We start from the raw sequence: 26839 nt of genomic DNA on the forward strand, positions 1-26839 counted from the left end.
CCTGGTCACATGGCTAGTAGAGGGCGGGGCCCAGACCTCTGTTCTCAGGCTCTGTCCCGACAGAAGCCTGCTGCTGGGAGCTCCAGGGCTGAGGGCAACGTAGGGCGAGGAAGCACACACACGTAACCTCTTCAGCTGGAAACAGCACCCCCGACAGGGGTTCCTGGGACCAGAGCCAACCTGCTGCGTGGCTTGTGCAGTTGGTGATATGTCCACAACGCTACGGTATCAGAGAAGGAAGTAGCAGGAGACCCAAGTGCAATCATGGCCGTGCTTTGCTGAAACTTCCTGGACTCTGCAGCCCTGGCCCCGAGGGCAGGTGCTGGAAGCGGAGCCAGGGCTCCAGCTTCGCCTGGCTGCTCAAGGCCCCAGTCCCCTCTCCGCTGCGTGGGCAGCACTGCAGGAGGGGCCGGGGTTTGGGGTGGCTGGGCTGGAGGAGCGAGGGGACACGGAGGAGGGAGTGGGGCAGGAGGTCTGTCCCATTGTCACCTGTCACAGCTGGAGAACAGTGGGCATGGAGGGGGGGTGGAGAGGCACTGCAGGAAGGGACCCAGGAGAGCCCGGGGGGCTTGGGGGTCCTAGAGGTGGGTGTCGGAGGGACCACGGGGCAAGTCACCGGGTCTGGATCTGTTTGATTTGCTTGTCCCTTACCGTGTTTTTTTAAAGACTTGAAAGTAACTGTCACAGTTAAAATTTGGGACTTCCATATGAAAATCCAGACTTCCTGATTCTCTTGAAAGGCTCGGAGGCTCTGCCAGCCACCAGCCGGCACTCCTGCCACAGAGGGCGTGGGCAGGTGTGTCCTGTCCCAGGCGCCCACCTAGCTGCTTCATCTGTGTACCTTTGACTGTCCCACCAGCGCCCAACTGGGCCACCCCAACTCAAGTTCACCAAATCAGACAAAAAGAAAGCTTTGCTTGGGAAACATCTCGCTTTTCAGGCTTAAGTCTGACTCCAGACCGTCCAGGCTAGAAACAGCCCCTCCTGACCCTCTCACCCCGGCTGGGGTGCCTCTGGCCGGAGCCACTGGGGGCCGCTCCGCAGCAGGCCAGTCACCTCCGTCACCCGCCCCCCACCAAGCCCACTCACCTGGGGCCCAGCCTGCCAGGCCCACTGGGCCGGGGGCCCCCCTGGTGGCTGACAGTGCTGGGCCGGACCTGCCTCAGCTGCGGCACCTGCAGGAGCTTGGTGGCCTTCTCTGGGCCCTGCTCCTCTGGAGGAAGCAGAGGAGGGCTGTCCATCTGCCCCAGCCCGGAGCAGGGCCCCTCCAACCTGGGGCAGCCACATACCTCTGAGATCCGTCTGGCCCTTGATCTCTGGTCCTACAGGAAGCACGGGAGGACTCTCAGATGGCTCAGGGGCACAGAGTTCCCCAGGACCCTCCCCGAGGTCCCCCCCAGCGGCAGGAGGAAGGTTTGCTTTGACAGTCGGCGATTCTCCCAGGAGTGTGTGGGCTGAGCCCGGGGGGGGGGGGGGGCTTTGCGAGCAGGGGAAGGGGCCTGGAGCCAGCTGGACACAGGCTCTAGGGGCACCCGGCACGCCCTCTCTCTCCTGCTACCTTTGTCCCGGAGTGTAGAGAACAGCACGTTCTCCTCGACCGCCTCCCTGGTGCTCGTGAGAGATAAGCGCTTTCTCTCCTGTCCCTCCAGCCACTCCTTGGGCGACAGCTTGTACAGGAAATCCTTGTAGATCTTGTAACGCTGCAGAGTATCTTCAAATTTGGAGATTTCACTAGACCCGGGAGGGGACGGGCAAAGTCAGGCTCCGTCCCTGGGCCCCTAGGAGGGGAGGCCGGGCCCAGAGCTCCCAGGCCTCCCGAAGGACAGGCGCCGGAACTCCGTGTGCGGGGAAGGAGGCCGCCCTGCCGGGACCAGCGCGGCTCACACCCCGAGTTGCAGCCGCTCTCAGGGTGGAGCGAGCCCTGCCCGGTGGTGTGGCCTCAGGAAGGCCCCCGACTCTCTCCTGGCCTCGGTCACCTCATCTGAAAAGCCCCACAGGGCTTGGGGTCCCTAGAGAGCCGAGGCTCAGAGGTGTGTGTTGTGTGGGGCTCCTCCGGCTCCCGGAGGTGTGCTGGCCCGGAGGGCGCAGGGCCAGCTTGGCGCCTGACCTCACCTCTTGACGATCGTGATCTGGTTGGTCAGATCGCGGATCTCCAGGACCGTCTCCATCTTCGCTCTGGTCTCCTTCTCAGCCCTGGGGGTGGGGCGGGGAGGGAGCCAATCACAGGGTGTGCAGGAGGGGCGTGCACTCTGCCTTCAGTCAAGGCGGGAGGCGGGGGAGCTGCCAAGGAGGGGCCTGGCTGGCTGGGTGGTGGGTGTGCCAGGCTGGGGTCGGGCTGGGTGGGCGGTGGGTGTGCACAGGCTGGGGTCCGGGCAGCTCACGCTCTCAGGGCCTGCAGGGAGCTGCGGTCGTTTTCCCTGAGGAACTCTTCAAATCGAGCAGCGTCCTTCTCCAGAAACTTCTCCGCCCGCTCCAGCTTGGCCTCCTCCTTGGCCGCCAGCCTCTCCAGCCGCTGGATCTCGTTCCGCTTCATATCCAGGGCGTACTGAGGGCACCGAAGCGGGAGTCACGCTCCGCACAGGGACAGCCCGCTGGGCCCGCGGGGCAGCCAGCCTACCTGGAGGAGGAACGTTTGCCGCTTCTGGGTGATGTAGCTGTGTATGTCATCAGGTTCCATCTTCCTTTCTGCAACAAGAGGCACGAGACATCTGGGGCGGGCAGGAAGTGGGAGAGCGACCCAAGCCTGCAGCCTTGGGTGGGCACAGCCAGGCAGTGCGGAGCCGGCCTGCCGGCCTGGTGCTACACCTGGCTGTGAGGCCCAGATTACTACAGGGATTGCGAGAGAGCCAGCTCTGGCTCCAGCAAACGGAAAGCAGGCTCTGCTGACATAGTACAGCCTCCGTGGCTAGAGACTGGCCAGGTGGGAAGTCCTTCCGTATGTCTGACTCGAGTCTCTCTTGCTGTAGCACCCTTCTCACCTGGAATGAAGCTCTGGACACGCCCACCCTGGAAGTTTTACCGGGCTGGACTTAATAATAAAAGGTCTATGGGCCAGGACAGCGAGAGAACGGGGGCGGTGAGAGAAAGGTGGGGCAGCGCGATCTCTCCTTGGGGTTCCCTAAGCACACAATGTGGGCAGCAGCTAAGTCTACCCTGGCAGGGTTTCAGCCAGGCGGAAGTTACGTGTACCTTCCGGAGTACAAGTAGGGAGGCATCGCAGCTGGGCTCAAGGCCCACGCGGGCCTCCTTCCCTGCCTTTCTGGAGAGGAAGGCCTCCAGCTGTGGATGGAACCGTGGGGCTCTCGGCCTTTTCCCTCAACTCCTCTCCTTTCCCGAAGAAGCCGGTGTGTACACAAGTTCCGTTTTCAGTCTTGAGGTCTGGCCTGGCCTCCCCGGGCTCCTCACTGGAGGTCAGACCTGCTGGGTCCAGCTGTCCCCACCCAGGCGCCACTTGCCGCTCCCACGCCTCAGCAATGGACGGTGAGGCAGAGAAAAACACACGCAGCGCCGCTTCCCTGGTGCAGAGCTCCACACACAGAACGTCCAAGCAAGCTCAGGGCTTCCTACCCAGAACAACAAGCCTCGGGCGTCAGGGGTAGAGGCTGGCGGTCTCTCCACGCTCAAATTCCCATTCAGGGCCCCTGTAGCCCATGGGGTCCAGGGCTCTCTGATCTCAATTGCTTCTTTCTAGTTTACTGGTTTATATTTCACTGGCAGAGTATTAGTGCATTTTTAGTACTTCAGATTTCCTAGAGGGTCATAAAAATAATAACAGGTCACACACACACATAGCTCCCTCTCACTACCTGCAGTGTCTGAAGACGTTGAACCCGACCACCCATGAGTCTGGTGCTGTTACCAGCCAGGAGCGGAAGCTGCGGTACAAAGCCGACTTGTCCGGGACAGAGAAGCCATTCAATGCTGAAGCTCAGATGCTCGCCGCCAAGGGAAGCGCCTACGTTTTATACATTGTCCCGCCTGCGTTCACTGCAGGTCAGCATTCAGAGTGCGTGCAATGCTGGGATTCAAAGGCTTTTAGAGCAGCAATCCATGTGGAATTCATCCTTGTACCCCGGGAGGCAGAGGTCAGGCACAGAGAAGACCCCGGCCACACACGCACACTGCACCACAGCCCCGCATCTCCCGAGCCCTTTAAACGCACTGCTCAGACCGCAAGGGCGAAGACGGGATTCTGGGGCGTCAGGGCTGCGGGCGGGGGGAGGGGCACACCTCGGGTCATGGAGAGCTTCCAGGCCGTTTGCTCGTGGAAGATGCGTAGCTGCTCTGCACGCGCCCCCTGCTCCGCCACCTCGTCCTCCAGCTGCAGCTCGCGCCGCAGGCTGGCGTGCTTGGCCGCCACGTTGGACGAGTAGGTCATCTTCTCGTGCACCCGCAGCTGCTTCTTCTGCTCCCGATCCTGGGGTGGGCCGTGTAGGGCAACGGGGTCGGGCGGGGTCGGGCGGGGCCAGCCACCCACCCCTCTCCCGCCCACCAGTCCTCTCCTCGGCTCCCTGTCCGGGGCAGCGGCGGCGGCGGGGGCTTCGGAAGCGCGCACGGCGCGGAGGCGCGCACTTGGCCGGTGTGGCGGCGCGCAGTGCGCGGAGTGACTTGCGGAGAAGACCCTGGGGCTGTGAGCCTGCGGGAACTGCTCTGGGTACCTGAGCACAGCTACCCAGCGGTTGACAGGGAGGCGGGGCGCCAGATGAGCCACAGGATGCCAGCTCAGATACGCATTCCAGATCAGTGGTGCAGGGACACACTCACTAGACATGATCCTCGTTTGTCTGAAGTTCACACTTAAACTGAGTGTCTTGTATTGTGATTTGCTAAATCTTCACAAACCGACGTTGAGGGAAACTAGATCCTCGGAGTTTCCAAAAGAAACTGGAAATCCCAAGTTTGATCTGCAAGCTCCCTACTCACTGTGGGCAGCCCGTGGTCACGTGCGGGGCTCTGCACCTCCCTACCTATTCTCCACCCTGCCTGGCCTCTGGCCAGCCACCCCCAGGACTGCATCCGGCCCCAGCCCTTCACTGGGGAGGGTCTCGGGATAGGGTGGGGCGAGGGACTCTTCTTCTGAGGCCTCGTGCCCAGCGCCTCCTGCTGTCCAAGTCCTGGGCATCTTGCTGCCCGATCAGATAAGCCCTCACGTGGGTCTTCATTGGGCTTCCTGCTGGCCCTGCCGCGTGCAACACCTATTCCGCCTCTAGTCTGTGGCGGGACCCTACTTTGCACGTCCGTGTACAATGAAGGTGGGAAAATGTCACGCGCTAGAATTGCAGTGGCAGAAGGTCTGCAATTTAAAGACACGGGGCAGCTGCTTGGGGTCAGTGTGAGGAGGTCGGGGCTGTGCTGGGCGGAGGAGTGTGAGGTGGCGACAGGGGCTTTGGAAGGAAGGCAGAGGCTCCCTGAGGCTGCGTCAGGCTGGGAGACGAACGTCCAGGCTGTGCTGGCACTGGTGGAGAAAGGGGAAGTCCTGTGTGCGCGTGTTGCCATGAGAGCCGCTCACAGCGGCTCTGTGCCTCTGTCGCTCCGCCTTCCAGGCAGGAGGTGCGGAACACCGACGGCACCACCGCCTGGATCCTAGGCACAGGGGCGGGGCTGGAGGACCTGCATGTCCCTGTGTGTCCTTGGTCCTGCCCGGGGTCACAGAGGGAGCCACTGCTCTAAGGAATCTCACATGCTGAGCCCTGCGTCGGGGTGGACACAGTCAGCCCATGAGGGAGCCCGGGACGCAGGCCTTGCCTGTGCGTGTGAGAGTGTGTCCCAGAAACACGGCCTGGGGCGTGTGCGTGTGTGTGTGTGTGTGTGTGTGTGTGTCTGGCCTCCCAGAATCCCAGTGAGGGGGACTGTGCAAGGTCAGAGCATGCGGGAGGGTTCCTAGGGCCTTGAAGGTCGGGGAGCGTCTCAGGAGGGGACAGCGCCTCGTGCAGGGTGCGGGGGACAGCAGGGCTTGAGGCATGCGGGCTGAGGCTGCAGCCACAGAGGCTCCCCCACCCTGACAGCAGCCCAGGAACGTGGTGATGAAGCTGCTAAGACAGTGGGACGAGAGACCTGGCGCCAGGCAGTTGCGAGCGGTTTTCGTCGCAAGTGGTGAGCCACTGGCCATTCCAGCGTGAGAGAGGGACCTGAGCAAAGGGCAGCATGGCTGCTGCCGTGTGAGGGAGGAGGGCGCTGCGGGCAGGCTACTCCTCGACCGATACTCACCGATAGAGACTTATTCCGCTCCTGGTGTCTGAGCAAGAAGACATCCAGGTCCCCAGACACACGGAAAGGATTAGCTGACTGGTCGGGAACAATCGCAGACCCTGGGGAGGGAGATGCCTCGCTGGAGAAACAAGCCAGCCCTTCCAGCCGGTGATCTGCGCCTCTGGGGTCCCGGCACCCTCCCAGCCCAGCAAGGGAGTTCCACGAAAGCACAAGCGAGCAGCGAATGTTCTCTTAGATCCAGCTGTGCCTGGAGTCCACCCCTGGACCTTCCAGCTCTGGTTTAACCTGTTTGGACTCGGGCTTCTGTCCCTGCCATCTGAAAGAGACCTTGTGAACACAGACCTTCCTGTGTCTCAGACCTGTGCTATGTTCCTGGCCCTCTGTCCTCTCTCGCTTAAAGTCTCGGGAACCCCCAGTCCACAGGGGAGAGAAGCTCCACCTGCCCTTTGTAAGTGACGGAAGCGGCTGACCCTGGAGCTGAGGCTCCTGCCTGCAGGGGGCAGGGGGAGCCCTGCGCTTTGTCCCTGCAGGGGTCTCCCTGAGCCTCCCAGGGGAAGGCTGAGACTGGGAGCTGGTGAGGGCAGAGTGCCTGAAGTCTGGGAGGGCAGGGCAGGAGTCTGGGACGCGAGGGCTGCCAGGGATTCCAATGCTGCCGCCTCCCTCCAGCAGTAAGGGGGAGATTCCCGCAGCACGGCTCCCGGTGTCAGAGAAGATGGAACCCAGGGCACCAAACTAAGGGCGTAAAACTATGTTGCTTCCTCCCCCACTACCCTTGATTTAGAAGAAACAGGGTTCATCGTTAAAAGAAAGGAAATCTCGGGCTTCCCTGGTGGCGCAGTGGTTGGGAGTCCGCCTGCCGATGCAGGGGACACAGGTTCGTGCCCTGGTCCGGGAAGATCCCACATGCCGTGGAGCGGCTGGGCCCGTGAGCCATGGCCGCTGAGCCTGCGCTTCCGGAGCCTGTGCTCCGCCACGGGAGAGGCCACGACAGTGAGAGGCCCGCCTACCGCAAAAAAAAAAAACCAAAAAAAAAAATTCGAAAGTAAAAGGAAATATCATATATAAAAAAGAACTCCTCCATTTTAAACAACTGCTGATAACATTTCTGGGGGTATTTTTTTCCTAATACTTTTCAATACACATTTTTGATAATTCTATATCTTCCTTAAAAAAAAAACCGAAACACTTTAAAGTTACTAACTCTTTGTGGACAGCATAAGGAAATATTAAGGGCTACCGTAACTCACTTCTTCACGCGGCACACTCACATGGCAAATGCGGGCCCCACGGCACCGCCCTGGACATCCTGAGTCCTCCACTGCGCCATCGCTGACTGGCCCTCGGAGTGACTTTCCGAAGGGAGGCTAGAGGGCTGTGAGCAGTTTCCAGGCTTCAGAGACTTAGGTCGACCTGCCTTCCTGGAGGTCGGTCCCATTTTACGCCCTCACCCCCAGAAAGAGGATGCCGTTAAAGGGACATGAAGGTATGCCCTGAGAGTCTCCAAGCACCTCCACACAAGACGTGTGTCAGTTCCCACAGCGAAACGAGCTTGCAGTGGAGAAGCCTGGCAGCCTCCACACCAGCCCGGGTGAGAGGAGTCTGCATCCTGACCCCGGACGTGCCCAGGACGTGCATCCCTCATGAGGAGGGGTCAGAGAAGCCTAAATACGGGCACGCTACAAAATCTTTTTTCAGCTTTTCTGTAAGAATTAGCTCCTATCAGAAAAGAGTTTTAAAAGCTGAGTCGTGCTCAGGCTGAGAAGAATAGAGAAAAATTATCTGCTCCTGGCCCAGCCCACGGGAGGGAGTCAGCAGGGGCTGTGTCAGTTCCACCCTGCTTTCTGGCAGCGCAGCCCGCCTCTGTGGAAGAGGTTAACTGCAGTAGTTAGCAAGGACTAATGTTCGTAACGACCCAATGAGGTGGGAAACACTGCGACCCCTGTGAGGAAACAGAGGCACCGAGAGGTTAGAAGCTCCCCGAGGCCACGCAGCCGTAAGCAGCCACTCCGAGGCCAGCTTCCGAAGCAGAAGCTGCAACTGCATTCGGGGAAGAGGGAATGTTTAGCACTAACGCGAAGGGAATCAATGGGTGATGTGAAGACGAGCCCCAAACCCAGAATGGTGATCATTCCAGGCAGACTGTTCCAGAAACTCAGTCGGTTTAACATTTACACATCAAGCAACGTACTACACCCCATTAACAGAATGAGAAGAAAATTATATGATCATTTCAGCAGATGGCAGGAAAAGTGTTTTTTAAGATTCAAAACTTACTTTGAATAAAAGTCTTAGCAACCTAGGAACAGAAGCAGACACCCCTGATCTGATCAAAGGAAGAATGATGGTGAGCTGACTCATGGTCCCCAAAGACGTCCGTGCCCTCGTCCGCAGCCTGTGACTGTGTTCCCTTATATAGAAAGGGGGTTTGCACATGTGATCACAGACCTTGAGACAGGAAGATGGTCCTGGATTATCCACATGGGCCCAATGTAATCACAAGGGGCCCTACAGGACGGAGGTCTGGAACAGCAGCAGGCAGAGTGGCAGCAGAAGCAGAGCTGGGGAGACGCCGCGGAGACGGGAAGAGGCTGCTCTCGGGGGTGGAGGAGCGCAGGCGCCTCTAGAAGCTGGAGAAGGCGGGAAACAGATTCTCCCCTGGAGCCCCAGAAGGAGCCAGCTCTGGAGGCGCCTTGATTCCAGCCCTGGAACATTCATTTTGGACTTCTGATTTCTAGAACCCTAATAAATGTGTGTGTTTTAAACCACGGAGTCTGTGGTAATTTGTTACAGCAGCAATGGGAAACCGATCCGTGTAGCCACAAGAAACCGCTAGGTAAAATACTTCCCCCCAACATTGGACACAAGGCACGGATGCCTATCTTAGCAGTGTTGTAATGAGGGTCCTCAGGATGCCACAGGCGAGAAAAACGAATAAAAGGTGTAAGGATTGGAAAGAAAGGTGATGGAGTAGGGTAGAAAATCCAAAACACCTACAAACAAAATGGATACAGTTCGATCAATTAGAGATGGTTTGCCGATCTTCTTGTGAAATGAAAAAAGAATGCAGAGAAGATACAATCAACCTCTGTCTTCATGACCCTGGGGGTCAGCAAAGAGTTTTAAAACAGGACTTGAAAAGTACTAACCATAAGGAAGTGATCGGTAAATTGAACTACAAAAGTAGAGACTTTTGTTTATTAAAAGGCACCACCAAGAGAGGGAAGGCAACCCACACAGCAGGGGGAGGTATCTGCAATACTCAGAACTGGCGAATGATTTGTAATCAGAATATGTAAAGAGCTCCTAGGAATCATTAAAATAAGGAGACAGACAACCCAATAGAAAAGTGGGCCGAAACAGGAGGAACAGGTGCTTCACAGCACAGAGTCATCAATGCCCCATAAACATAAGTAATTCCCCTCGCTGGTCACAGGGAATGTGAGATACTAATGCACACCCAAAGGATCAGGTAATACAGAAAGGAAGTATGTGTGCCTGGTGTTGGAGAGGTGTGGAGCAACTGGAACCCTCACACCTGTTGGTGGGCTGTGAACTGCTACAGTCACTCTGGAAGATTGTTCAGCAGCCACTACGAAAGTTTAGCATCCAGCCAGCAGTTCCACTCCTCCCTACACACCCAGGGGAAACAGCCCCAGAATGGCACACACAAGAATGTTCACAGCGGGGGGCCCTCAAGATGGCAGAGGGGTAGGACAACGTGGAGTTCACCTCTCCCCAGAAACGCATCAAGAATACATCTACGGGGCCTCCCTGGTGGCACAGTGGTTGAGAATCCACCTGCCAATGCAGGGGACACGGGTTCGAGCCCTGGTCCAGGAAGATCCCACATGACGCGGAGCAGCTAAGCCCGTGCGCCACACTACTGAGCCTGTACTCTAGAGCCCGCATGCCACAACTACTGAAGCCCGCACGCCTAGAGCCCGCGTGCCACAACTACTGAAGCCCGCACGCCTAGAGCCTGTGCTCTGCAACAAGAGAAGCCACCCCAGTGAGAAGCCCGTGCACCACAACGAAGTGTAGCCCCCGCTCGCCACAACTGGAGAAAGCCCGCGCCCAGCAACAAAGACCCCATGCAGCCAAAAATAAATAAATAATACATTTAAAAAAAAAGAAAGAAAAGAAATGAGGACAGTCTCAGAGACCTCTGGGACAACATTAAATGCACCAACATTCGAATTATAGGGGTCCCAGAAGAAGAAGAAAAGAGAAAGGGCCCGAGAAAATACTTGAAGAGATTATAGTCAAAAACTTCCCTAACATGGGAAAGGAAATAGTCACCCAAGTCCAGGAAGCATAGAGTCCCATACAGGATAAACCCAAGGAGGAACAAGCCAAGATACATATTAATCAAACTAATAAAAATTAAATACCAAGAAAAGTATTAAAAGCAACACGGGAAAAGCAACAAATAACATACAAGAGAATCCCCATAAGGTTATCAGCTGATTTTTCAGCGTAAACTCTGCAGGCCAGAAGGGAGTGGCAGGATATATTTAAAGTGATGAAAGGGAAAAAACTTACAACCAAGATTACTCTACCCAGCAAGGCGCTCATTCAGATTCAACAGAGAAATCAAAAGCTTCACAGACAAGCAAAAGCTAAGAGAATTCAGCACACCAAACCAGCTTTACAACAAATGCTAAAGGAACTTCTCTAGGCAGGAGGGGGAAAAAAAGAGGCCACAAGTAGAAACAAGAAAAGAACAAACGGGAAAGCTCACTGGTAAAGGTAAACATACAGTAAAGGCAGGAAATCCTCCGTACACAAGCATGATATCAAAACCAGCAACCATGAGAGAGGAGAGCACAAATGCAGGAAATGGGAATTGCATTTGAAATTAAGAGACCAGCAACTTGAAACAACCTTGTATATAATACACTGCTCACGGGAAATGCAAGCCAAAAAACTACAATAGATACACACAAAAAAAGGAAAAGCAGGGACTTCCCTGGTGGCACAGTGGTTAAGAATCCGCCTGCCAATGCAGGGAACATGGGTTTGATCCCTGGTCCAGGAAGATCACACATGCCGTGGAGCAACTAAGCCCGTGCACCACAACTACCGAGCCTGCACTCTAGAGCCTGTGTGCCACAACTACTGAGCACGTGCTGCAACTACTGAAGCCTACATGCCTAGAGTCCATGCTCCACCAGAGAAGCCACCGCAATGAGTAGCCCCTGCTCGCCGCAACTAGAGAAACCCCCACGTGCAGCAACGAAGACCCAATGCAGCCAAATATAAACAAATAAATAAATTTATTTTTTAAAAAAAGAAAGAAAAAGCAACCCAAACACAACACTAAAGATGGTCATCAAACCACAAGAGAACAAAAGAGGAAGGGAAGAAAAAAGACCTACAAAAACAAACCCAAAACAATTAAGAAAATGGCAATAGGAACATACGTATCGATAATTACCTTCAATGTAAATGGATTAAATGCTCCAACCGAAAGACACAGGCTCGCTGAATGGATACAAAAACAAGACCCGTATAAATGCTGTCTACAAGAGACCCACTTCAGATCTGGAGAGACACACAGAGACTGAAAGTGAGGAGATGGAAAAAGATATTCCATGCAAATGGGAATCCAAAAAAAGCTGGAGTAGCAATAATCATATCAGATAAAATAGACTTTAAAATAAAGACTGTGATAAGAGACGAGGAAGGACACTACATAATGATCAAGGGACCAATCCAAGAAGAAGACATAAAAACTGTAAACATATATGCACCCAGCATAGGAGCACCTCAATATGTAAGGCAAATGCTAACAGCCATAAAAGGGGAAATGGACAGTAACACAATAATAGTGTGACTTTAGCACCCCACTTACGCCAATGGACAGATCAGCTGGACAGAAAATTAATAAGGAAACACAAGCCTTAAATGACACATTAGACCAGATACACTTAACTGATATTTCCAGGACATTCCATCCAAAAGCAGCAGATTACACTTTCTTCTCAAGTGCACACAGAACATTCTCCAGGATAGATCACATCTTGGGTCACAAATCAAACCTCGGTAAATTTAAGAAAACTGAAATCATATCAAGCCTCTTTTCTGACCACAACATTGTGAGATTAGAAATCAATTACAGAAAAAAAAATTGTAAAAAACACAAACACCTGGAGGCTAAACAATATGTTACTAAATAACCAATGGATCACTAAAGAAATCAAAGAGGAGATTTAAAAATACCTAGAGACAAATGACAAAGAAAACACAACAATCCGAAACATATGGGACGCAGCAAAAGCAGGATCTAAAGGGAAGTATTACAGCAATACAATCTTACCTTAAGAAAACAAGAAAAATCTCAAACAAACAACCTAAACTTACACCTAAAGCAACTAGAGAAAGAAGAACAAACAAAACCCAAAGTTACTAGAGGGAAAGAAATCATAAAGATCAGAACAAACATAAATGAAATAGAGACAAAGAAAACAATAGCAACAATCAATGAAACTAAAAGCTGGTTCTTTGAGAAGATTTACAAAATTGATAAAACTTTAGCCAGACTCATCAAGAAAAAAAAGGGAGAAGACTCAAATCAACGAAATTAGCAATGAAAAAGGAGACGTTACAATGGACACCACAGAAATACAAAGGATCATAAAAAACTACTACAAGCAACTCTATGCCAATAAAATGGACAAGCTGGAAGAAACGGACAAATTCTTAGAAAGGTACAACCTTCCAAGACTGCACGAGGAAGAAATCAAAAATATGAACAGGCCAATCACAAGTAATGAAATTGAAATTGTGATATAAAATCTTCCAAAAAACAAAGTCCAGGACCAGATGTCTTCACAGGAGAATTCTATCAAACATCTAGAGAAAAGCTAACACCTATCCTTCTGAAACTCTTTCAAAAAATTGCAGAGGAAGGAACACTCCCAAGATCATTCCACGAGGCCACCATCACCCTGATACCAAAACCAGACAAAGATATCACAAGAAAAGAAAATTACAGACGAATATCACTGGTGAACATGACACAAAAATCCTCAACAAAATACTAGCAAACTGAATCCAACAACACTTTAAAAGGATCATACACCATGATCAGGTGGGATTTATCCCAGAGATGCAAGGATTTTTTCAATATATGCAAATCAATCAGTGTGATACACCATGTTAACAAACTGAAGAACAAAAATCATATGATCATCTCAATAGATGTAGAAAAAGCTTTTGACAAAATTCAACACCAATTTATGATAAAAACTCTACAGAGAGTGCAAATACAGGGAACCTACCTCAACATAATAAAGGCCATATATGACAAACCCACAGATAACATCATACTCGATGGTGAAAAACTGAAAGTACTTCCTCTAAGATCAGGAACAAGACAAGGATGTCCACTCTCGCCACTATTATTCAACATAGTTTTGGAAGGCCTAGCCACGGCAATCAGAGAAGAAAAAGAAATAAAAGGAATCCAAATTGGAAAAGAAGGAGTAAAACTGTCACTGTTTGCAGATGACATGATGGTATACATAGAAAATCCTAAAGATGCTACCAGAAAAATAGTGGAGCTCATCAATGAATTTGGTAAAGTTTCAGGATACAAAATTAACACACAGAAATCTCTTGCATTCCTATACACTAACAACGAAAGATCAGAAGAGAAATCAAGAAAACAGTCCCATTTACCGTCACATCAAAAAGAATAAAATACCTACGAATAAACCTACCTACAGAGGCAAAAGACCTGTACTCAGAAAACTATAAGATACTGATGAAAGAAATAAAAGATTACACAAACAGATGGAAAGCTATACCATGTTCTGGGATTGGAAGAATCAATACTGCGAAAACGACTATACTACCCAAAGCAATCTACAGATTCGATGCAATCCCTATCAAATTACTAATAGCGTTTTTCACAGAATTAGAACAAAAAATTTTATAATTCGTACGGAAACACAAAAGACCACGAGTATCCAAAGCAATTTTGAGAAAGAAAAATGGAGCTGGAGGAAGCAGGCTCCCTAAATTTGGAATATACTACAAAGCTACATTCATGAAAACCGTATGGTACTGGCACAAAAACAGAATTATAGATCATTGGAACAGGACAGAAAGCCCAGAGATAAACCCACACACATATGGTCACCTAAACTATGACAGAGGAGGCAAGAATATACAATAGAGAAAAGACAGCCTCTTCAATAAGTGGTGCTGGGAAAACTGGACAGCTGCATGTAAAAGAATGAAATTAGAACACTCCCTAACACCATACACAAAAATAAACTCAAAATGGATTAAAGACCTAAAGGTAAGGCCAGATACTATAAACTCTTAGAGGAAAACACAGGCAGAACACTCTTTGACATAAAGGACGGCAATATCTTTTTCGATCCACCTCCTAGAGTAATAAAAATTAAAACAAAAATAAATTAATGGGACCTAATTAAAAGCTTCTGCACAGCAAAGGAAACCATAAACAAAACGAAAAGACAACCCTCAGAATGGGAGAAAATATTTGCAAATGAAGCAACCGACAAGGGATTAATCTCTAAAATATACAAACAGCTCATGCAGCACAATATCAAAAAAAAAACCCAATCAAAAAAATGGACGGAAGATCTAAATACACATTTCTCCAAAGAAGACACACAGATGGCCAACAAGCACATGAAAAGATGCTCAACATCACTAATCATTAGAGAAATGCAAATCAAAACTACAATGAGGTATCGCCTCACACTGGTCAGAATGGGCATCATCAAAAACTCTACAAACAATAAACGCTGGAGCGGGTGTGGAGAAAACAGAACCCTCCTACACTGTCGGTGGGAACGTATCAATAAATTGGTGCAGCCACTATGGAGAACAGCATGGAGGTTGCTTAAAAAACAATCCCAGGCAATCCCGTGCCTGGGCATATATCCAGAGAAAACCATAATTCTAAAAGATATGTGCACTCCAATGTTCATTGCAGCACTATTTACAATACCCAGGACATGGAAACAACCTAAATGTCCATTAACAGAGGAACGGGTAAAGAAGATGTGGTACATATATACAATGGAATATTACTCAACCATAAGAAGGAATGAAATAATGCCATTTGCAGCAACATGGATGCAACTAGAGATTGTCATACTGAGTGAAGTAAGTCAGAAAGAAAAAGGCAAATATATATTGCTTATATGCGGAATCTAAAAAAAGGGTACAAATGAACTTATCTACAAAACAGAAATAGAGCTACAGATGTAGAAAACAAAACATATGGCTACCAGTGGGTAAGGTGGGGGGAGGGATACATTGGGAGATTGGGATTCACATATACACACTACTACATATAAAATACATAACTAATAAGGACCTACTGTATAGCGCAGGGAACTATACTCAATACTCTGTAATGGCCTGTATGGGAAAAGAATCTAAAAGAGTGGATATATGTTTATGTGTAACTGATTCACTTTTCTGTACACCTAAAACTAACACAACAATTGTAAATCAACTATACTCCAGTAAAAATTTTTTAAAAAACTGAATGTTCGCAGCAGTATTATTTGGAGTAGCTAATAACTGGAAGCAACCTAAATGTTCACCTGTAGAAGAATACACACATTGTTGGCGTAGGTACACAGCAGAATACGCACCACAACAGCGAAGGACTCCTGCTACGTGCATGTCAGATGTGATGCTGAGAAAGAAGCCGGAAGCAAAAGAGCACAGGGTGTGATTTCACTTGCACAAGGGTCAGGAGCAGATAAGAGGATTCCATGGTGAGAGCAGAACATGGGCTGTCCTTGGGGGAACGGATGGAAAAGTTCTAGATGGTGAATATGGGGTGGAGGCTGGACACAAAATTGTACACATTTATCAAAACTTATCAAACTGTAGCCTTGAGATTTGTGCATTTCACTGTAATGAATGATACCTCAAGTGAAGAAACACAGACAGACCACAGTGTGCACCCCTGACCCTTAACGTAACGTTCAGTTCAGTGCAAACATCACAGGTAGAAGAAACTGTCAGGTGAATGGCTGGTGGGATGTGCGATGCAGGGTCAGGCTGTCACACCTGAACCCGCAGGTCACTGGGTGGTCCACCACGAGACAGCTGAAAGCACAGAGCCCACCCAGGAAGGAGTCTGCAGACACAGGGGAACACGGATCCTATCAATCATCCTGGGTTAATGTCCAGCCAAAGGAAATGGGGGGCCCAGAGAAACAGCTTCAGTGACACCATCAGGAAGCGAACAGACACGTTTGTCTCGGGGACGTTCTATAGGATAATTAACGCCATTGCTCTACAAGCACAGAAAATGAAAAGACGTGGAAAGGGGCTCAGCTTGATGCAAAGAGACCGAAGATGCTCGGATCTCATCTGACTCCCGATTAGAGTAAGTGTTCTATGGGAAGACGTTTTTGAGACAATTGGGTAAATCTGACGATGGCCTGGTTAACTGCTTACGGGCTTGTAAGAAAAGATCCCTACATTTGAAAAAGGCACACTGTAGGGATGAAATGACGTATCTGGAATTTACTTTAAAATATTGTGGCAAACTCTGCAGCAACGTGGATGCATCTAGAGATTATCACATAAGTGAAGTCAGAAAGAGAAAGGCAAACACCATATGATATCACTTATATGTGGAATCTAAAATATGACACAAATGAACCTCTCTATGAAACCGAAACAGACTCACAGACATAGAGAACAGACTTGTGGTTGCCAAGCGGGAGGGAGTATGGGGGAGGGACGGACTGGGAGTTTGGGCTTAGTAGATGCAAACTATTACATATAGAATGGATAAACCAAAGGTCCTACTGTATAGCACAGGGAACTGTATTCCACATCCTGGGATAAGCCATAGTGGAAAAGAATATAAAAAAGCATGTATATATGTGTATAACTGGGTCCTTTGCTGCACAGCAGAAATTAACACAACACTGTAAATCGACCATACTTCAATAAAAAAATAAATTTAAAAAAAAGTAAAATATTCTGGCAAAGACAAAAAAAAACAGAGAAAAAGGACAGATGAAGCAAATGTGGCAAAACCTTGTCTGCCTCCAACCTGGCAATGAGCACACAAGTTCACGGACTTCAGTCTCTACTTCTGGGCAGGTTTGGATTTTGGTAACTAAAACAAAGAGGAATTGGGGTTGGGGCAGGGTGGACTGGGAAGCTTGGCCCCAGGGTGGGAGCTCGGCCTGGGAAGGGCAGGCTCGGGGAAAATGCTCACATCTGCACATCTCTGCAGAAGGATCAGACTGACCTGTAAGGCCGGGTTGGGGGTGGGGACAGCAAAGGAACCAGGAGGGAGTCCAGGAAGCCAAGGCATGGAGGACACAGCAGGGGCTCAGAGGATGAGGCACATGCAGCCAGCTGCCTCCTCTTCCTTCTCCTAACAGGTGGCAATCACGTGCCTCATTGAAAAGCTACACTTCTGAGACTCCCTTGCAGATACTGATGGGCCCATAACCAATGGAGTGTAGGCAGAAACTGCTGGGTGGGGCTTCTGGGGAAGAGGTCTTCCAAGATCTGAGTTAGCAGGTGGGCAATCTTGCCCTTCCCTTTGCTCCTTCTCCCTGCCTGGAATCAGATATGATGGCTGGAGCTGCCACAGCCATTTTGTGACCATGTGACAACCTTGTGGTTGAAAGGCCTGAAAATAAAGATGGTGGATCAGAAAGACTTGGGACCTGGTGACCTGGAAGATTTTGTAGAACTGCCGTTGGTGGAGCTCCATGGAGCCCTGGTCTGCCTCCCACGTTTCTCATTACAGGAGGAAAAATAAACCCTACTTTGTGGTTTATGTTCCTATCATTTCACGTTTCAGTAACCCAATTCCGAATGGAAACAGAAGCATTTCTCTCTGTCTGTCACACTGAAAACTAGGTCTGAAGGCATCTGGGTGCTGAGGGAGAGAGTCTGCCTCCCACCAACTGGGACCTCAACTCCCAGCTGCAGAATTACCTTTGGTTTTTTCCCCATGTTTCTTTTTTTCTTCAATGACTGAAGAAGAACTATTGTCCACGGATTCCGGGCTCTTCTCTGGGGAGACACAAAAGTAAGGGCCACAGCAAATGACTCATTGGCTTGGTACAGCTGTGAACACAGTGTGAGGCTGGGGAGACCCCAGATACTAGGACTCCAGTCCCACGGTCTCCCCTACCAGCTGACCCTCAGTTTCCACATTGGAGAGGATTATGCTGACTTTGCCAGGAGGCTGTGAGAATTGTGCAAGAGAATGGCCACAAAAATTCCTAGCACACGTGCCTGGCGCACAGAAGGCGTCTTGTGCGTCCCTTTCGGCACCCCTCTCTTTGCTCCTAAGGGCAGAGCGGGACTGTTTTTCATGGAGGCCACGGCCCCTAAGCCTTTGATGCCCACCCAGCCAGCCCTTGGGCCGCGAGCCTCCCAGGGCTTCCGAGGGCTGCAGCGGAAGACGCGGAGACCCCCTGCCCACTGCTCTCTTGTCCGCTGACACCACAGCACCAGCGGCAGGCAGGCAGCAAAGGGACTGCTGGAGCCAAGGGGATGACGAGGGGGAGAGGGACCTGCTGGTCTGTTGGGATGACGCTCCCACATCAGCACTGAATCCCCCAGAGCTCCTCTGCTCGCCAGGCATCCCCAGAAGGTCCTGCAGATGCCTGCATCTCAGCAAAAGCGGTGCCCCAAGCTTCCCCCAGACGTGCCCCCGGGCCCCCTCCTACTCCCCTCAGCACCTGCCCCTCACCAGCCTCCGCTGCCCCCCAGGCCCTGCTTGACCCCCGAGGCCCAGCGCTCGTCCTCGACGTGCCTTTCCCGCCACCGGGGCCCGCGCCCACACGCCCGCCCTTCCCACGTCCTGCCCCCCGCCCGGCTTCTTCCCGGCGTCCGGCCGCCCTCTCTCCCGTGGGACGACGGCAGCTCACACCGCCCGGCGCCTCCCCAGGCTCAGCCCCAGACCGGTCGCCACGTCCAGTCCCCACAAAGCTCGGGAGACCCGTGCTGCTCCTCAGGAACCGAGGAGACAAGACGTGAGAGTTGGGTGTCACCCGAGGCCGAGCGGGGACGTCACAGGCCCGACGCCTGCCGGCCCCGACCCCCTGGGCAGTGCTGCCCTCTGGAAACGCCCGTGGCCCAGGTGCCACGAGAGAAAGGCGTGGATCTGTGCTTCCCGACGGGGCTGTGAATGGGGTCAGGCCCTCCCCATCCTTGGGCTGGGGCTCCGCAGGGATCAGGGCGAGACCCTCGAGATAGCAGGTGCTGCCCCGTGGCCCCCAGCTCCACTCTCCCCTCTGGCAGAACCAGAGAACGAGGGGTGCGTTCCAGGCGTCCTCCCGCCACCCCCAGCGCCGCCCTGAGCTCTGCTTCCTGGGTGCTGTTCCGAGCGGCCAGCCTGGGGCCTGTGCCTGGCCCTCTGACCCGCCATCCCCCTTCTAGTTTATCCCAGAGACACGTGGGAATCACGCACAGGTGTCGACTGCCGCGCCGGAGGGAAAAGCGAACACTGGGAAGGGAATTAGCCCTCAGTAGAGGAGGTGTGGTGGATGCTGGTGTGTCATTCCGTGGGCACAGGGCGTGGATGTGGACGGTTAAATGGATGTGCACGTGGAGGGCGGCTGCCCAGATCAAGCCCCGGGGGGTGCTCGCTGAGCCGCTCTGCCTCGTCCCCTGCCCCCCGCACTTCAGCCACCCAGCCCCCCTGGGCCCCTCACACAGGACGAATGGTTCCTGCCCCAGGGCCTTTGCACGGAGGGGCTCCCCGACTCCCGCCACACCGGACAGTGTGAATTTCCTTCTCTCCCAGCTCCTGTCTTCCTCTCTGAAATCACCCGAGTCACCTGTTGCTTCCTTCTGCCTTCCACCCCTGAACCCCAACCTCACGAGCTGGCTCGGCCACAGCCGTCCTGGTACCCAGTGGAGGCAGCTGAGGGACTCGCACAAACGAAGGAGAACGTGCAAGGTGTGAGTGTTCCCTCACAGCCCTCGGGTACGGGAAAGTCACAAGCCTTTAGCTCCTGGGATGCCCACGCTTCCCCTGCAGGCAACTGTACACCGGCCACCAGCTCCCCTGCCAGCCTGGGCTCAGTGGGGCACGGGGAGCGCCAAAGCAGCCACACCCACAGCCCAAGAGGAAGGGAGCGGGGAGCCCCTGCTAGCGACGTGTCTCTGCCTGCTGTGTGCTCGTTGGCCACCTGCGCCTCTTCCGTGGAGAAACGTCTATTAAGCTCTTTGCCTACTTTCTAACTGGGTTGTCTGTTTTTACTCGTTGTTGAGTTTCAGGGCTCTACATGTGTTTTGGATATTAACCTCTCATCAAAGCTTTCCTTAAGTGTCTGCCTCCCAAAGCTGGGGAAGGGGCCGACAGACATGGCAGGGAAGTTACGGCAGCTGTGGGGCTGAAATAATGAGCAGCCTCTGCGCGGCCCCTCAGCAATGGAACACACAGCCCCCATCTGGGACGGCGAGGTCCTTGCTGCCCACCCTGGCACCCACAAGCCACGGCGGGAACTCAGGCCACCCTCCCCACTGCTCCGGGACCGGAGACTGGGGACCGGCAGCCCCTCCACCAAATGCCAAAGGTCACCAGGATCTCCCAGCCTCTCCATTTAGTTCTCTCCTGGAAGCCGCGGAGCTCGTCCGGGGTTCTGACAGTTCCTGCCTGCTCAATGCTCGTTTGTGTGGAGAGAGTGACTCCCAGGTCTTCCTGCTGGGTCGCCTCCCGTGACGTCACCCCACTCACAGATATTTTGTTCTTCTAGACGCCAGTGTGGACGGAACTGCCCCTTAATTTCCATGTTGGATGGTGCACTGCTGGTGTACAGAAACACCACTAATTCCTGAGTGCTGATCTTGTACCCTGCAATGTTGCTAAATTCATGTATTAGCACAGGTAGCTTTCTTGGGGATTCCTGGGCATCCTCTACATATAGGATCTGTGAACAGAGTCTCCCCTCTTCCGTCCCCATCTGAAGCCTTTTACTTCCCTTCCTTGTCTGAATGCCCTGGTGAACCTCAGCACGGTGTTGAAGGCACTGATGAACGCGCCTGGTCTTTGGGGAAACCTTGCAGCCTAACAGAATTTTACTGAAGGCTTTTGAGGTGCCGGGTTCTGGAGCCGCAGCAGCGTAAGAGGTAGAGAGCAGCCCCTGCCCGCATGGAGCCGACACTCTACTGGGGAGAGAGAGAAACAAGGTAAGTAGGGAAAGGCCAGGCAGGTCGGGGACGTGCTAAGGAGGGAACAAAGCCGGGCACAGCGAGCAGAAGCGCGGGGAAGGTGCGGCCGCCCCGTGACTGAACTGCACGCGGGGCTCACTGCGGGGCCTCACGCTGAATCAACTCCTGAAGGGAGTGAGGGGGACGGAGCCTCAGGGGGAGGGCCTTCTGGGCAGGGGACCCTGCACGTCTGTCCCAGCAGCACAGGCGGCCAGGGGCGCGAACGGGACGAGCACAGAGAGGACAGCTGCCTATCACCCTCCCCCCAACTCTCCGGAAGCGGGCGACGCCTCCGTGTCCTCGACCTCTGCACCCCAGCCCGGCACAGAGCAGCTGTGCTCATGCCCGGCCCGATCTTGCAGCTCCCCAGATGAAGGTTGGGTCACTTAAAACCAGGGCTCCTAGGCAGGAATGTACAGTGGAGAAAGGACAGCCTCTTCAATAAGTGGTGCCGGGAAAACTGGACAGCTACATGTAAAAGTATGAGATTAGATCACTCCCTAACACCATACACAAAAATAAGCTCCAAATGGATTAAAGACCTAAATGTAAGGCCAGAAACCATCTAACTCTTAGAGGAAAACATAGGCAGAACACTCTATGACATAAATCACAGCAAGATCCTTTCTGACCCGCCTCCTAGAGAAATGGAAATAAAAACAAAAATACACAAATGGGACCTAATGAAACTTCAAAGCTTTTGCACAGCAAAGGAAACTATAAACAAGACCAAAAGACAACCCTCAGAATGGGAGAAAATATTGGCAAATGAAGCAACTGACAAAGGATTAATCTCCAAGATTTACAAGCAGCTCATGCAGCTCAATAACAAAAAAACAATCAACCCAATCCAAAAATGGGCAGAAGACCTAAATAGACATTTCTCCAAAGAAGATATACAGACTGCCAACAAACACACGAAAGAATGCTCAACGTCATTAATCATTAGAGAAATGCAAATCAAAACTACAAGGAGATATCATCTCACACCAGTCAGAATGGCCATCATCAAAAAATCTAGAAACAATAAATGCTGGAGAGGGTGTGGAGAAAAGGGAACCCTCTGCACTGCTGGTGGGAATGTGAATTGGTACAGCCACTGTGGAGAACAGCATGGAGGTTCCTTAAAAAACTACAAATAGAACTACCATATGACCCAGCAATCCCACTACTGGGCATACACCCTGAGAAAACCATAATTCCAAAAGAGTCATGTACCACAATGTTCATTGCAGCTCTATTTACAATAGCCCGGAGATGGAAACAACCTAAGTGCCCATCATCGGATGAATGGGTAAAGAAGATGTGGCACATATATACAATGGAATATTACTCAGCCATAAAAAGAAACGAAATTGAGATATTTGTAATGAGGTGGATAGACCTAGAGTCTGTCATACAGAGTGAAGTAAGTCAGAAAGAGAGAGACAAATACCGTATGCTAACACATATATATGGAATTTAAGAAAAAAAATGTCATGAAGAACCTAGGGGTAAGACGGGATTAAAGACACAGACCTACTAGAGAACGGACTTGAGGATATGGGGAGGGGGAAGGGTGAGCTGTGACAAAGCGAGAGAGAGGCATGGACATATATACACTACCAAACGTAAGGTAGATAGCTAGTGGGAAGCAGCCGCATAGCACAGGGAGATCAGCTCAGTGCTTTGTGACCGCCTGGAGGGGAGGGAGGGTGGGAGGGAGGGAGACGCAAGAGGGGAGAGATACGGGAACATATGTATATGTATAACTGCTTCAGTTTGTTATAAAGCAGAAACTAACACACCATTGTAAAGCAATTATACCCCAACAGAGATATTAAAAAAAAAAAAAAAAAACAGGGCTCCTAAACCACCAAAGTCAACGACTGAACCCGGCCCCCATGCCCAGGGTCAGCAGCGGCGTGGGAAGGCACGTGCACACGCGCTGGCGGAGCACGGCAGGCCCGACAGCCAGGCCTCAGCAGGGAGGACCCCTCCCAGCAGCCCCTGCCCCCCACCCACACGGGGAAATACACTCGGCCGCTCAAGGGATGGCCCCCAGGCCCCGGCCCCGCGAGGGGCCCCAGAGATGCGGGGACCAGCTGCAGGCCAGGTCTCCCGGAAGGGGCTCTGCACTGGGGTCCTGCAGCCCTGCCCCCGCCAGCCCCGACTGGGGAGCCTGGGGCCCACTCCGGCATTGCCAGCCGCTCTGCCAGGCCAAGGTCCCACCAGGCATGCTCTGCCCTCTGCCAGGGCCAGGCCTTGCCCAGGGTCTCGAGGGAGCCGTGGCCAGTGGCCCCCTGCCCAAGGGGGACGGAATGACACCCCAGCCACAGAGTCCTAAAACCCAGACACCGGGCTGTGTCCTGCTCAAACCCTCCCCGTCATCCCCACGGAGCCCAGCGGTCCCCCTACGCCCACAAGGCCCTGCACGCTGGTCCACACTGGCCTTCTGTCTCTTCCGCCAGCCCTCATGCCCATTCCCACATCAGGGCCTCCGCTGGCCTCGCCCACTGCCTAGGACACCCGTCCACGCGTTCATCTTTCAGGACAGTGACCCACAGGTGTCGAATGTCGCTTCCTCCCAGAGGCCTCCCCGCCCCCTGGGCTGCAGCAGATACAGAACGATCGCTGGATTCCCAGCGTCTGCGTCCCTCGCCCCAACCTAAGTCCCAGGACGGGCAACTCCATCAGCGCTACTCACCGGAGTCCCCAGGGCCTAGGACCCATGCCCACACACACTGGCACTCACTAAGCACGTGCAAATGAGGAACAAACCCAGAGCCCACTCCTCCCGTGTTCCATCCCAGCTAAGTCCTTGCCCACACCCCCAGCCACCCCTCATCCTGCAGCAGCTCGTCCAACTCTGGCCCCACGCATGCAGACGCAGCCCAGGCCCTGGAGACAGGCGGTGGGCGTGCTAACAGCAACGGTGCAGACACTGCACCAGCAACATGGATGCGCCTACGGTTGGCAGAGCTGCACGTGTGCCCAGCCCTCCCGCCCCACGGCAGCCCTCGGAAGACAGGCTGTTCCTCCTCCACAGATGGGGCAGCTGAGGCTGACCGAGGCGACCCGAGCAACTAGGTGTGTCTGACGCCAGTGCCCCTGCCCACGGCCTCTGTCTGCGGCTGGGGTCCAGACGCCCCGTCCGCACCTGGCCCAGACTCGGAGTTCAGCGTCCCCAAGCCCCTCCCCCCAGAGGGCTCAGGCTGTTCCTGGCCCCCGCCGTGGTCGCCAGCTCCTGTGGCCGAACCCAGGATGCCAGGCTCAGCAGTCTTCCTGGCTCGAGCCCCAGTCGACACACCCTCACCCAGGTCGACTTCCCTCACCCGCCTTGCTCAGCACCCCCGCCCAGCCCAGCCTGCCAATGCCCTGGGTCTGTCGGCTTGGCCGTGCCGGCCTGGCCTGGTTTCCTCCCTAATGCACAGACCCTCAACCCAGACCAGGCCACCCAGCTCAGGGACGCCTCCTGCTTGCTTGTCACCTCCACGGGTATGATCACAGAATCTTGAGGGCCACAGGATGCCCTCCATCTAACCAGCCCCTGGTACCATAGAGTCAATCAGCATAGTTTATAAAGCTTTCAACTGTCTTGTGAGAGAGCACCTGTGTTGCATTGTTTGGGGTGTGTGCATTTAGAGTTGATTTGTTATCTGTAAACATTGCAGAGCTATCTTTTTTTTTCTTTTTTTGGTAACTCCATTTCAGCCTTCGTTTTTCAATTTACTAGGAAGCAGAGTAAGTGAGAGGCAGAGCACACGGTGTAAACGCGCGACCGCTGCTGAGAGCAGCCCACCAACAGCGAACTGGTTAAAGAATTCTGCTACCTGCACACGTGGGGTCGCTCTTTGCCGCAAGCACTAAGGGTGTAAGGGAGCTCGACGCGGTCATAAAGAACTGTCTCCACCACGTCTGGGTTAACGGGAAGCAAGGCCCGGGAAGGGTCGCTGCTGTGTGGCCGTTTGTGTGAGAAAGGACAGGCCGCCTCTGTGCATTTGCTTGTACGTGCACAAGGCGTGAGCGTGGCGGGTGTCACGCGTGGAGGGAGACAGAGACATAGCAGCCGCCACGTTGGGAGGCAGGTAGGGCTTTTCACAAGGGCGGCTATCGACACACTTTTGAATCCGAACCACAGGAAAATTAAACCAAAAGCTGAAGAAATGCACAGCGTGCAGACAGCGGACGTTGTGCCCCTCCCGCCCCCTCAGCCCCAGCGGCCTCTCACGTGCCACGCAGCGGGAGCACCTGGCCGCGCACGTGTGCCTCCAGAGGGGGAGGGGCTTCGCACGGGGGCGGGTCTGCGCAAAGCTGAGCCCCACCTCCGCGGCGGCGCTTTCCTCAAAGCCTGTTTGGGGTGCATTCTGTCCCCCCCAAAACGAATGCTTTTGAATATCTGAAATCCTAACTCCCAGGACTTCAGAATGTGAGCCTGTTCAGAAACAGGGTGGCCGCAGATATAACTAAGACGAGGTCACGCTGGGCTACCGTGGTTGCCTAATACCATATGCCTCCTGTCCTCAAGAAAAAGGGGCTATTTGGAGCACACACACGTAGAACGCCACGTGAAGACGAAGGTACACACTGAGCTGATGCTTCCACACGCCCAAGAACCCCAAAGATCGCCAGCACACCCCCAGAAGCTTTGAGAGAGCATAGGACAGAGTCCCCCCCTCGCGGCCGCAGAAAGGAACCAGCCCTGCCCACGACACCTCGATTGTGGACCTCTGGGCCCCAGAACTGTGAAAAGACACACTTCTGTTATTTAAGCGCCCGGCCTGGGGTGGGGCTTTGTCACAGTGGCCCTAGGAAGCAAAACATGCAGTTTCTAGGGAACCTGGCAAACCTGGGATTTCTGGTTCGCGGCCTGATTTAGAATCACTGTGGCCCTTGATTACATCTAGACCTCACTGTGCAGACCCGCAAGGCTGCCTTTGACGCTGAGAAAGCCCACCCCAGCCCAGAACTTACTGTTGAAACTTATGCCCTTGGAGACCAGAGGAGGCAGGACCTTTGACATCCGGGCGAAGGAGGGAGCGCTCACCGATAAGCTTGCAATTGGCTAAAGCAGATTCCAACCTGGGGAGAGAGACGCGGCCTGAGCCAGCTGGGCCCGCCCCCAGCCCCCGGCCCACGCGCGGGGTGGCTGGGAACAGCGGCGCTCCCTGAGGGCGCGCCACGAGGCCCACACCTGCAGTTCCTGGCGTTCCGTACGACCTCGCTCCCCTCCTCGGCTCGGTTCCAGCCGCCCTACCTAGTCTTCCTGTTCCCAGATCAGGCCTCCCCCACACCCAGACCTGAGCTCAAGCGTCACCCCTCCGGAGAAGCATCTTCTCAACACCCCATCCACTCCCATTTGACCGATTACCAATACTTGATTTATCACTTTGACAATCGGTTGATCGCCTGTCTGCCCCTAGAACGTAAGCTCCACGAGGACGGGGTGAGG

The 26839-nt window shown here is 53.1% G+C and overlaps 1 protein-coding gene across 1 annotated transcript in view; it reads right to left on the minus strand.

Moving 5' to 3' along the window:
• Nucleotides 1-26839, minus strand: part of CFAP100 (cilia and flagella associated protein 100) — a 49209-nt gene that overhangs the window by 18223 nt on the left and 4147 nt on the right. Inside the window, exons 4-11 of the mRNA XM_060163064.1 lie at nt 6208-6308; nt 4231-4417; nt 2618-2685; nt 2382-2545; nt 2113-2193; nt 1559-1731; nt 1290-1322; nt 1090-1213 (exon numbers count right to left, since the gene is read on the minus strand). Coding sequence (XP_060019047.1) covers nt 1090-1213; nt 1290-1322; nt 1559-1731; nt 2113-2193; nt 2382-2545; nt 2618-2685; nt 4231-4417; nt 6208-6308 — 931 coding nt within the window. The remainder of the gene's footprint in view (nt 1-1089; nt 1214-1289; nt 1323-1558; nt 1732-2112; nt 2194-2381; nt 2546-2617; nt 2686-4230; nt 4418-6207; nt 6309-26839) is intronic.

This window comes from Lagenorhynchus albirostris, chromosome 10 (assembly GCF_949774975.1).
Source record: "Lagenorhynchus albirostris chromosome 10, mLagAlb1.1, whole genome shotgun sequence".
NCBI classification, from domain to species: domain Eukaryota; kingdom Metazoa; phylum Chordata; class Mammalia; order Artiodactyla; family Delphinidae; genus Lagenorhynchus; species Lagenorhynchus albirostris.